The sequence below is a fragment of the Zonotrichia albicollis genome, chromosome 7 (genome assembly GCF_047830755.1).
Source record: "Zonotrichia albicollis isolate bZonAlb1 chromosome 7, bZonAlb1.hap1, whole genome shotgun sequence".
Classification (NCBI taxonomy): domain Eukaryota; kingdom Metazoa; phylum Chordata; class Aves; order Passeriformes; family Passerellidae; genus Zonotrichia; species Zonotrichia albicollis.
This window is the reverse complement of record NC_133825.1, coordinates 1,558,898-1,570,468: the sequence shown is the minus strand read 5'-3', so window position 1 is coordinate 1,570,468 and position 11,571 is coordinate 1,558,898. Positions and strand designations below refer to the sequence as shown.

Below are 11,571 nucleotides of genomic sequence, written 5' to 3'. Positions count from 1 at the left end.
TCCTGCCGGTCTTAGGCATTGACAGCACAGATCTCCTGTGTGGGCTGGCTTTCACTGCAAGATCTAAGTGGCTTCTCCTTTCTCTGCTTCTGTTTTGTTTCTAGGGCATTTGGAGATGTTTATAGAGGACTCGACACTGCCACAGGAGGAGAGGTAAATGTGAACAGCCCCTGCAGGCTCTGCTGCACTCGAGGGCTTTCCCCTCTGGTGTGAGCTGTGGCTGGAGCTTTGGGCAGAGCTGTGCTGAAAAGGCACAGGAAGCACAGACCGGTGCCAGCCCACAAAACACATTTGGGACTTTGTCCTCCTCAGCTGCCGGAAGGAAGGCACGGAGGGCAGCGGTTCCTTTCAGAGAAGGACGCGCTCACTCGCTCTCCATTGCTAAAACAAAGGTGGTGCCTGCGAGCACCTCACTGCTCTTTGGGGCTACAGCTTCAGAGTCCTGAGTTCTCATTTCTGGCTGCCAGCAAATGCATCTGAAAGTTACTAGTAGTTCCTTAGCCACTGCAGTTCTGCACTTGGGAGCTGCACATAGGGAGAGATCTGCAAGGCGTCCCTGAAAGCCCTAAGCCCTGCCCATAGCCCAGGATGTATCCACAGAGTATTAAGGCAGGGATTACTTCTTCTGAATCCCAAATGACGCAGCAGAGAGTGTGGTCAGAGGTTTGTGGGTGATAACTGAGACACCGCTGTTACCAAGTGGTCAAGGCAAAATGTCAGAGGTCCACGTGTCCTGTAACTGGCTCCCAAGGGAGCAGAGAAATGGGCTGTTGGAATGTCAGTTCCTAATTACTGCAGTGCCTAATCACAAGGCAGTTTGGCACAGCTCAGCTGTGTCATTGCAAAATCACTCGCTCCATGTGTCTTGTGGTCTCGTGCCATCAACCTCTCAAGTTACTGATTTTCAATGTCATTTTAGGTGGCCATCAAGAAAATACAGCTTCAAGGACTGAGGAAGAACAAACTAAAAGTCAATGAACTCATAGTCATGAAGGTGAACAGGAATCCCAACCTGGTCAGCTGTTTAGACAGGTGAGTTGTGCTTTTGTCCTATGAATGTTTGTTCACGTACTGCAAACTGCAAGGTAAGATCCCACTTTGGTCACTGGCAGAAAATAGAGCTGTAATTATTGGCTAATTATTATTGCTCTTTTCATCTCCAGTGGATGGGAAGAGATTGCATTTTGTCTGCATGAGTCTTTGCTGGCACATGGTATTTGAAAATTGTTCAAAAACCCGGATGAGTCATGTCTTACTAAATCAATGATCTCTATATTCACAGCCACCACTTTGTTTTGGAGCTTGATTTTATTCAAGTGTCTTCTTACATCCAGGTAAACTAACACGGATTTCCCTTGGATTGTTGCCACTGTTTTCCATTGCTATGCATGCCAGGAGGAGTAGGTGCTTTTTTCCAGAAACACCATGCATGACAGGCTTTTTATCTGGGCTATTACTAAACTGCACATTTTGCTTGCTGCCCATCTAAGACATCTCTTTTTTCGCAGCTGTACCTTTCTCCTTGAGACTGCACAGATGGCAAACTATGCACAGCCAAGAGGGAATGTCTATTCCTTTATTTTTTTTTTTGTCTCAAAGGGATCTGAAAAGAAGAGTGGATCCATCTTTTCCAAACAGCAACCTAGCCATGTACATTCATCTCCATGCCCTTGTGTCCTTCTTTCAGCTACCTTGTGGGTGAGGAACTGTCCCTGGTTATGGAGTACATGGATGGAGGCACTCTGAGCAATGTCATCAGCCAGACCTACCTGTCGGAAGATGAGATGGCAGCCATCAGTCGGGAGGTCAGCAATCCCAGCTGTGTTTCCAAGGCCTTGGGCAGCATTGTCTGGGAAACAGGGCCTCAGAGCTGGAGTGATTTCCTGTGCCAAGCTTTGTTTCTGTGTTGCTGCTATTCTATGGGCAAGTAAAAGCATCTCAAGTGAAAGGCCTGCCAGTGCCCCTGCACTCCCTGTGCTCAGTGCCAGTACTCTTATCTCCTGCTGTTGTATTCTCACTCTGTCTCTTGTATTTGTATTTGCTGTTCTCCACCTTGCCTCTCTAAATGTTTGCCTGGAGTTTGTCTTCACTGCATTCCTTGCCTGTAAAAGCAAAGGTGCTGGTGGCAGGATTTGGAATGATCAGCAAAGAAAAAAGACTCATTTCTCACAGTCCTCAGCTGAAAAGTATAGTAGTGCAGCCAAAATGCTCTTTGCTTCAGGAAGCTGACTGGTGTGATACATCCAAGCCTGTGCTGAGGCCAGCAAGAAAATCTTTGTCATGCAACCTCCCACCCAAAAGTGATCCGCTTCACACCAAAGGGAGGGACTTTTCCTTTCCAAACCCCTCCTTTGTCCTCTGCATGGAAAAAGCACGTCCACTGCAGCAGGAGTCCTCCTGGCTGGTTGGCAGGGGACAGCCTACAACAACAGGTGCTGTTGCTCTTTCAAAAGCTGACGTGCCTTTCCTCAGAAAGGTCCTGCTCTGCAAGTGTTTGGAGCAGCAAGCTCTTCCTCTCAGTGGTCATTACTGTTCTGCCATTACTCCCCATTCCCCTGGAGAGGGAATCTTTTAGGTTCTTTGTTTTCTTTCTTGTGGGATGAAATCACATCACTCATTTTTACCTCCTGTTTCTGTTTTCTCTCTCAGTGCCTGCAAGGACTGCAATTTCTTCATTCAAACCACATCATCCACCAAGATGTGAAGAGCAGAAACATCCTTCTCAGAACTGACGGCTCTGTCAAGCTGGGTCAGTATATTCTTGGTCAGGTGCAGTGTCCTGGTTTAGGACAAATTAGGGGGAAATCTCCAAAAGGGAGCCCCCCCCAAAACAGAACAAACCTCCAACCACCCCTCCCCCAACACCGGGTTCGGGAAGGAATTCCTCGGAGGAGCAAAGTGGAAAGCAAAACCTATTTATTTACAAGTAACAAAAAGAACACTCCCCAACACAAGAAAAGAAAAGGGACCAGACTGTGTTGTGAGGGCGCTGAGCTTCTGTCGCAGGCTTCGGGTGTCCTGGAGCTCTCAGGCCAGATCCGGAGCCGGTCCAGTATCTTCAGGGGAGGGTAAGAAAGAGAGAACAAAAGAAAAGGGAAAAAAGGAAAAAAAACCAGCGCAAAAAAAAGCAGAAAGCAAGCAAGCAAGCAAGCAAGCAAGCGGCTAGCCAAGCCAAGCAGCAAAAGCAAAAAGCCAAAAGTGCCTGGGCACACCCCCCGCTTCCCCATCCGGCCACAGCAAGACGGCCGGGGGTGGGGGGGGGGGAAGGCACAGCTGCCAGACACAACACACGATATTGGGATAAAGGCTGAAGGCTGTCACCCCACGACACTCCACCCCTTATCCCATATCGTGAACATACAATAAAAAACTTTCGTTTCACTTACTCACACCTTTGACACTTACGCATTTCTCTCATCTTACTTGCTCAGACCTTTGACACTTACAGTTTCCTTCTGTCTCACATTCAACAAACAATGACATTCATATATGAGTCTCATCCCACAATCAGGTCTCCCTGAGGTACACACCGTGTTGTTCCATCTTTCTGCATTATCCACCATGTATTACCTGGTCCTTGAGCAAAGACAATCCCACGGATGGGTTTGTCTGTACTCGAGGCAGGGTTGATCCATACTGTCTTTCCCAACAAACCTCTGACATGGGCCACTGGGGCTTTATCCCCATCTACTATATTAAGGAGCTCAGACTGAGCAGGACCCGCTCGATTGGTGGAACCTCGAGTGTTAACTAACCAGGTAGCCTTTGCCAGATGTTGCTCCCAGTTTCTTAAAGACCCCCCACCCAATGCTTTTAAGGTGGTTTTTAACAATCCATTGTAACTTTCCACCTTCCCTGCAGCTGGTGCATGATAGGGGATATGGTATACCCACTCGATGCCATGTTCCCTAGCCCAAGTATTAATAAGATTGTTTTTAAAATGAGTTCCATTATCCGACTCAATTCTCTCGGGAGTACCGTGCCTCCAAAGGACCTGCTTCTCAAGGCCCAAGATAGTGTTACGGGCTGTAGCATGGGACACAGGATAGGTTTCCAACCATCCTGTGGTGGCTTCTACCATGGTTAGTACATAGCGCTTGCCCTGGCGGGTTTGAGGCAGTGTGATGTAATCAATCTGCCAGGCCTCCCCGTATTTGTACTTAGACCACCGCCCCCCATACCAGAGGGGCTTCAGTCACTTGGCCTGCTTAATGGCAGCGCACGTCTCACAGTCACGAATAACCTGAGAGATACTGTCCATGGTTAGATCCACCCCTCAGTCTCGTGCCCACTTATAGGTGGCATCTCTACCCTGGTGGCCTGAGGCATCGTGGGCCCATCGTGCTAAGAATAACTCTCCCTTATGCTCCCAGTCGAGATCTATCTTCAACTCCCCTATCTTTGCAGCCTGATGTACTTGCTGGTTGTTTTGCTGCTCTTCATTAGCTCTACTTCTGGGGACATGGGCATCTACATGGCGAACCTTCACAGGTAACTTCTCTAACCGGGTAGCGATATCCTTCCACTCTTCCGCAGCCCAAATTGGTTTTCCTCTGCGCTGCCAGCTGGCCTCCTTCCATCTCTTCAGCCATCCCCATAGAGCGTTGGCTGCCTGTGGTGGTTTGACCAGGAAGGAGTGGGAATTCTGGGATGCTGTGGTCAAACCAATGGATGTTCTGAGTTTCATACTGACACCTGGTGTAGCCAGTGGGGTTTGGACACACCTCCGAGAATACACAGGGGTTAAAAGCAGGGCCTCTGGCCTTGGGAGGCTCTCTTGGGACGTCGCGGCGAAGAGGTCAGATCACCCTCCCCTGTCCAGTCGCTGCTGCTGGGCGGGGGAGGGGCAGCCACGTGGTAGGCCCTGGGCCTGGACAGAGATGGGAGGTGAGGGGGCTTCGAGGATGGAAGGGTGGAAGATCCCAGGGAGTCAGCCCTCGGGCAGCCATTCCCCCCCCAGGAGAGAGAGAGAGAGAGAGAGAGAGCCGGCGACACCGAATATGATAGCAGCTGGCCCAGGAGAAGAAGGGGAGAGGAAGAGTGCCCGGCCGGAGCGGCAGCGTGTGGGCAGCGTGTGTGGGAGTGCCGCTCCGGGACAGACAGAGACTGAAAGTTTTAACCCCTTTCTTTCATGATTGGGGCCTTGCAAAAATGCTAATCCTCCTCGAAGCTGAATAAGAAGGGAGATAAGAGATGAGATGAGACAAGGACCTGGCCCGAAGAACGTGGAGATGATTGAATGGGGAAAGATGATTTGGAGTGGCCTTTTGGCTGGACTTTTCTTGTGGCCATGGACTCAGTTGTTCCTGTGACACAGAGACTGCATTTAGGGGGAGGCAGTGCCTCAGAACCAGGAGGGTTCATCGTGAGGACCCCCGGCCCCAGGGGGTTGGGAAAATATGGGGGGGACAGATGTCCCAAAGCAGAGACTGTGCCTTTTTGGAGTGAGACAAGGCATCCTTGAAAGACAACCCTAAAAGCAGCTCTGGTCCATGCGTCAGTGGTGAGAGCACTGGGCATGGAAGGAAGATGTCACGAGCGGCAAAAGGACTTTTTCCGGGCGGTGCCGAAGTGACAGGGAAGCACACGAGGTTTCAGTGTGTTTCCAGGGGAAGCCTATGGAACAAGAAGGACTCCTTTCCTCTTCATGAACTGCAGTTTGAGTATACTAAAGTGTGGGGCCAAGGCTGGGCAGTTGATGATTTGGGAGAATGTATCGGATTGGGAAAGTCAGGTAGTGGGGAGGGGGAAAGTGGTTTTTGTAAGGTTTTCAATTTTTTTTTCTTTTCCTTATAGTCTTTCCCTATTTTCCTGTAGTTTAGGTAATAAAGTGTTCTTTATGTTTAAGCTAAAGCCTGTTTTGCTTATTCCTGGTCACATCTCACAGCAGACACCAGGGTGAGGGCATTTTCATGGGGGGCACTGGCTCTGTGCCAGGCTCAAACCATGACACTGCCATCCAAGAATCGGTATACAAATAGAGCCTTGGCCACTTCTCTCTCTCTGCAATACCTAGGGCCAGTTGAATAGCTTTGATTTCAGCAAATTGACTGGATTCACCCTCTCCTTCAGTAGCCTCTGCAACCCGTCGAGTGGGACTCCATACAGCTGCTTTCCACCTCCGTTTCATCCCTATGACACGACAAGAACCATCAGTGAATAGGGCGTAACGTGTTTCTTCTACTGGCAACTGATTGTATGGCGGAGCTTCCTCAACCCGGGTCACTGGCTCTGGCTCCTCATCTGCGACACTAAAGCTTTCACCTTCGGGCCAATTTGTAATTATTTCTAGAATCCCAGGGCGATTTAACTTCCCAATTCGAGCGCGCTGCGTAATGAGGGCAATCCACTTACTCCAAGTAGCACTGGTGGCATGGTGGGTAGAGGGAACCTTTCCTCTGAACATCCATCCCAGCACCGGTAGTCGGGGTGCGAGAAGGAGTTGTGCCTCTGTACCAATCACCTCCGAGGAGGCTTGGACTCCTTCATAGGCGGCCAAGATTTCCTTTTCTGTTGGAGTATAGTTATCTTCAGACCCCCTGTAGCTCCTACTCCAAAATCCCAATGGTCGGCCTCGGGTCTCGCCAGGTAGCTTTTGCCAAAGGCTCCAGGACAGACCATGGCTCCCGGCTGCAGAGTAGAGCACGTTCTTCACATCTGGTCCTGTCCTGACTGGACCAAGGGCTACAGCATGAGCGATCTCCTGCTTGATCTGGACGAAAGCTTGCTGCTGCTCAGGGCCCCAATGGAAGTCGTTCTTCTTGCGGGTAACCAAATAAAGGGGTCTCACAATCTGACTATACTCAGGGATGTGCATCCTCCAGAAACCTATAGCACCTAAGAAAGCTTGTGTCTCCTTCTTATCAGTTGGTGGGGACATAGCAGTGATTTTGTTAATAACATCCGCAGGAATCTGACGCCGTCCATCTTGCCACTTCACCCCCAAGAACTGAATTTCTCGGGCAGGTCCCTTGACTTTGCTCTTCTTAATGGCAAATCCGGCGTCCAGGAGAATATGAATTATCTTCTCTCCTTTTTCAAACACTTCTATTGCCGTGTTCCCCCAAACAATGATATCGTCAATATATTGTAAATGTTCTGGAGCCTCACCCTCTTCTAGTGCAGCCTGGATCAGTCCATGACAGATGGTAGGACTGTGTTTCCACCCCTGGGGCAATCGGTTCCAGGTATACTGCACTCCCCTCCATGTAAAAGCAAACTGAGGCCTGCATTCTGCTGCCAGAGGGATGGAGAAAAACGCGTTAGCTATATCAATGGTCGCGTACCACTTTGCTGCCTTGGACTCCAGCTCGTACTGCAGTTCCAGTATGTCCGGTACAGCCGCACTCAGTGGTGGAGTCACTTCATTCAAGGCACGATAGTCTACAGTCAATCTCCATTCTCCGTCAGATTTTCGCACGGGCCAGATAGGGCTGTTAAAGGGTGAGTGGGTTTTACTGACCACCCCTTGGCTCTCCAGCTCTCTAATCATCTTGTGGATGGGGATCACGGCATCTCGGTTCGTCCGGTACTGCCTGTGGTGCACTGTTGAGGTGGCAATTGGCACTCGCTGCTCCTCTACCTTCAAGAGTCCTTCTGCAGATGGGTTCTCTGATAGTCCAGACAAGGTATTCAATTGTTTAATACCCTCTATCTCCACTGCAGCTATTCCAAAAGCCCACCTGAATCCCTTAGGATCTTTGTAGTAGCCATTCCGGAGGAAGTCTATGCCCAAAATACACGGAGCCTCTGGACCAGTCACAATCGGATGTTCCTGCCACTCCTTCCCAGTCAAGCTCACCTCAGCTTCCAACAAAGTCAACTGTTGTGATCCCCCCGTCACTCCAGCAATGGAAACAGGTTCTGTCCCCACGTGTTCCGATGGCATTAAGGTACATTGTGATCCAGTGTCAACCAATGCTTCATAGTCTTGTGCCTCTGATGTGCCAGGCCATCTGATCCACACCTTCCAAAAAACCCGGTTCTCCCGTGCCTCTTCCTGGCTGGAGGCAGGGCCCCTCTAAGCCAGATTGTCCTTCTTTCCTTGGGCATATGCCTTGGAAGTTCCTTCAAGGGGATCGGACATGTCATCATCATCGTCATACTTAACATCTCGGCTACGAGCGACCGGAGCTGCTATCTTTTTGGTTATACTTTCTCTTTTCTTCAAATCACGCACCTGTTGTGCCAAAACAGCGGTGGGTTTTCCATCCCATCTCCTCATGTCTTCTCCAGACTCACGCAGGAAAAACCATAACTCAGCCCGTGGGATGTACCTTCTCTCCCCATCAAAGGAGCGCCGGCGTTGGACACCAGGGCTTCTAATTTGTACGGCTGAGATTTGAATAAGGTCCTCCTTAATCTCTTCCCGGAGTTTCTTATGATTCTCCTCTATTTTGTCTTCTAGTTTCTGCAGTCGGGTTTCCACTGCTGCAATTCTGGCATGAGTTGGGCCATGCACAGCATCTGCCTACGCTCGAAGCTTCTTTGCCATATCGAGCACAGTCTCATATGTATCATCTCGCTTCATTATTGTTAGGGCAGAAGCGTATTCAGGTGGCCCAAGTCGCACAAGTTTCCTCCACATTATCGGAGTGCATGGTACCAGGTCCGGATTCCTAGTTGTTGTGTCATCTGAGAAAATGAGCTCTGCGACCGCCATCTCTCTCAGGCGTTGGATCCCCTGTTCTATGGTCTTCCACCGTGTCTGCTGCATATAGAGATCATCCGTACACAGGTACCGTTCTGCTACGCTTCTTAGGACCTGTTCCCAGAGGCTGTGAGGGTTAGCCCCCCTCATCACACCTTGATCGATGGCAGGATCATGTGACAGGGATCCCAAATGCCTCACTTCAGTACCATCCAAAATCATAACCTCCCCTGCAGCATCCCAAAGGCGGACTAACCAACTAATAATAGATTCGTCAGGTTGTCGGCTGTAATCCTTTCTTAGGCCTCTGAGGTCCTTCAGAGAAAAGGAGTCAATATTGGCTCCAGATTCTGTGCCCCTCGATGTGGCCTCTGATTTTGGTGAGGGTCCTTCTTCTGCATCATCGTCATCATCCTCCACCTTCCGATCGGTCTTGCCTTTACACTTTCCACCTCTTGTATTAGCTGCAACAGCCATGGTTTGGGGCCTATTGTCTGATTCAGCTGCTAGCCTGGAGCCTGGGATGTTAGCTGCAGCCTGGGTCACTGGGATAGTAACTAACTTATCTCCCTGTTCCCTTTCTGCTATCTGCTGCTCCACAGTATCTAGCAGAGTACGGTAAACAAACGCCAAGGCCCAGCTCACTGCAGTAATCCTTTCTTCCTTAGTATTACCATGGCACTTCTCCCTCAAATACTTTGCCACCTCGACTGGATTCTGAATTTGATCAGATGGAAAGTCCCAGTCTATAGGATCAGAAAATTCCTTTAAAGTCTGGCCCATATCCTCCCATTTCCCACTCCAGTCAAGATTTTTCCTGCTTTGTTTTACTCCTGAATCAGGAGTCTCTCTAACCCCTCTAGAAATCTCAGCTTTCATTTTATATACACTCCAGACAGTATAGACAAGGCTTAATAAATTAAATGCCAGAAAGATGGTTTCTTTCAAACTCAGGGGAAAGTCAGTATTTTCTAATAGAGATGTCAACAATTTGTAGGAGAAGAAGGAAGACAAAGGCTGAAAAGCCCCTTCCCCTTCTTCTCCCCAAACAAACTGAGTACACAGCCATGACAACAATCCATACATTCCTGAAATAAAGTCCAGCATTGTTATCCGACACATCATCACACATAAGGCCAGCACAATGATTATTCTGGTTAGTGCCCCCCGCTTACAAAAGCTACTTATTAGGGACAACATCAGAGCTATTTTGGGGTAAGGAAATAACCCTAGGACCACAAAGGTATTAAAACTTCAAAAGCCCCTAGGGACCAGAAAAACGGGCAAGCTTCCACTCCAAATGACATTATAAATCACCAATATGCCCACAAAACAACCAAAACCAAAATATTATTGTTATAGGTTTTTTTTCCACTCTTTTTGGCCTCCGATTTTCCCGGCCAACGCACCAAAAAGTATACTGTCCTGGTTTAGGACAAATTAGGGGGAAATCTCCAAAAGGGAGCCCCCCCCAAAACAGAACAAACCTCCAACCACCCCTCCCCCAACACCGGGTTCGGGAAGGAATTCCTCGGAGGAGCAAAGTGGAAAGCAAAACCTATTTATTTACAAGTAACAAAAAGAACACTCCCCAACACAAGAAAAGAAAAGGGACCAGACTGTGTTGTGAGGGCGCCGAGCTTCTGTCGCAGGCTTCAGGTGTCCTGGAGCTCTCAGGCCAGATCCGGAGCCAGTCCAGTATCTTCAGGGGAGGGTAAGAAAGAGAGAACAAAAGAAAAGGGAAAAAAGGAAAAAAAACCAGCGCAAAAAAAAGCAGAAAGCAAGCAAGCAAGCAAGCAAGCAAGCGGCTAGCCAAGCCAAGCAGCAAAAGCAAAAAGCCAAAAGTGCCTGGGCACACCCCCCCCTTCCCCATCCGGCCACAGCAAGACGGCCGGGGGTGGGGGGGGGGAAGGCACAGCTGCCAGACACAACACACGATATTGGGATAAAGGCTGAAGGCTGTCACCCCACGACATGCAGCATTCCAGGGATGTGGGTGTGGGGCTGCTTGGAGTGACAGCCAGCTCCCCAGAAATGGTGCTGGTGGCAGCGCAGGGACCCCTGCTGCAACTGAGGGCACAGTTGCAATGTGCACAGAGGTAGAAGGAACCACAAGCAGTCAAGAGTGGCCTTGCTCTGTGTGTGTCCCTTCCAGACAGAGGGAGCTGCAATCTAAAGCTTCAGGGGAATGAAGTCCACTACTGTGAGCAGTGTTAAGAATCTGGGTTTTTTTGGAAGTGGCCAATTCCATACTCCATTGGCTAAAGCCCCAAGGAAATTGAGCGTGGACAGTTCTCCAAGAGATTCAACAGCACATTCTTAGTCTGAGAGTGGTGAATTTTTTGCTTGGTTTCCTAATTGGAGCTGGCTTTCATGGTTTGTTGTTTTCTCCACAGCTGACTTTGGCCTCTTTGCTCAGCTCAGCCCTGAGCAGGGTAGACGGAGCTCCGTGGCCGGCGCTGCTGGGTGGCTGGCGCCTGAAGTGGTGACAGGTCAACCATGTGGCCCCAAAGTGGACATATGGTCTTTGGGAATCGTGGGCATCGAAATGGTGGAACGAGAAGTTCCTTCCTGGAATGCAACTCCTGTCTTGGTAAGGTGCAAATACTCACTGATCCCACTGTCTTTCTCACCTGTCCCATGCTCTGTGTGCCATTGGACAAAATCCCATTGCCATCTGCTGGCACCACTTCCACCAAGGTGTCATTCTAAAAATGCCCCTGCAACACATCAGCATCTGCTGTAGCTTTGGTTGTATCAGAAAGGGAAGTGGCAGTTCAGAAACCTAACCAGTTCAGAAACCTGCCAGTTTGGCCTCCAGCCATGCCTGACATTTCCCACTTGTTTTTTGAAGAATGTTGGAACTCTGTTTCTGAGGGACAAGAATTTTTCAGTGGAGAGGGTAGACATGTGATAAACAT

The 11,571-nt window shown here is 49.5% G+C and overlaps 1 protein-coding gene across 1 annotated transcript; it reads left to right on the top strand.

Moving 5' to 3' along the window:
* The first annotated feature begins 903 nt into the window (after nt 1-903).
* LOC141729540 (serine/threonine-protein kinase PAK 1-like) lies at nt 904-11,080 on the top strand. Its single transcript, XM_074544247.1, has 4 exons — nt 904-1,032; nt 1,688-1,805; nt 2,650-2,749; nt 11,070-11,080. The coding sequence occupies exons 1-4, from the start codon at nt 989-991 to the stop codon at nt 11,078-11,080; spliced, it is 273 nt and encodes a 90-aa protein (XP_074400348.1). The 5' UTR covers nt 904-988.
* Nucleotides 11,081-11,571: the final 491 nt, after the last annotated feature.

Bases quoted from the DNA above. Each gene is read 5' to 3' on its own strand.
- LOC141729540 (XM_074544247.1), top strand. From the start codon at position 989: ATGAAGGTGAACAGGAATCCCAACCTGGTCAGCTGTTTAGACAG. The intron at 1,033-1,687 runs GTGAGTTGTGCT...TCCTTCTTTCAG, and splicing joins CTGGTCAGCTGTTTAGACAG to CTACCTTGTGGGTGAGGAAC. The intron at 1,806-2,649 runs GTCAGCAATCCC...TTTCTCTCTCAG, and splicing joins TGGCAGCCATCAGTCGGGAG to TGCCTGCAAGGACTGCAATT.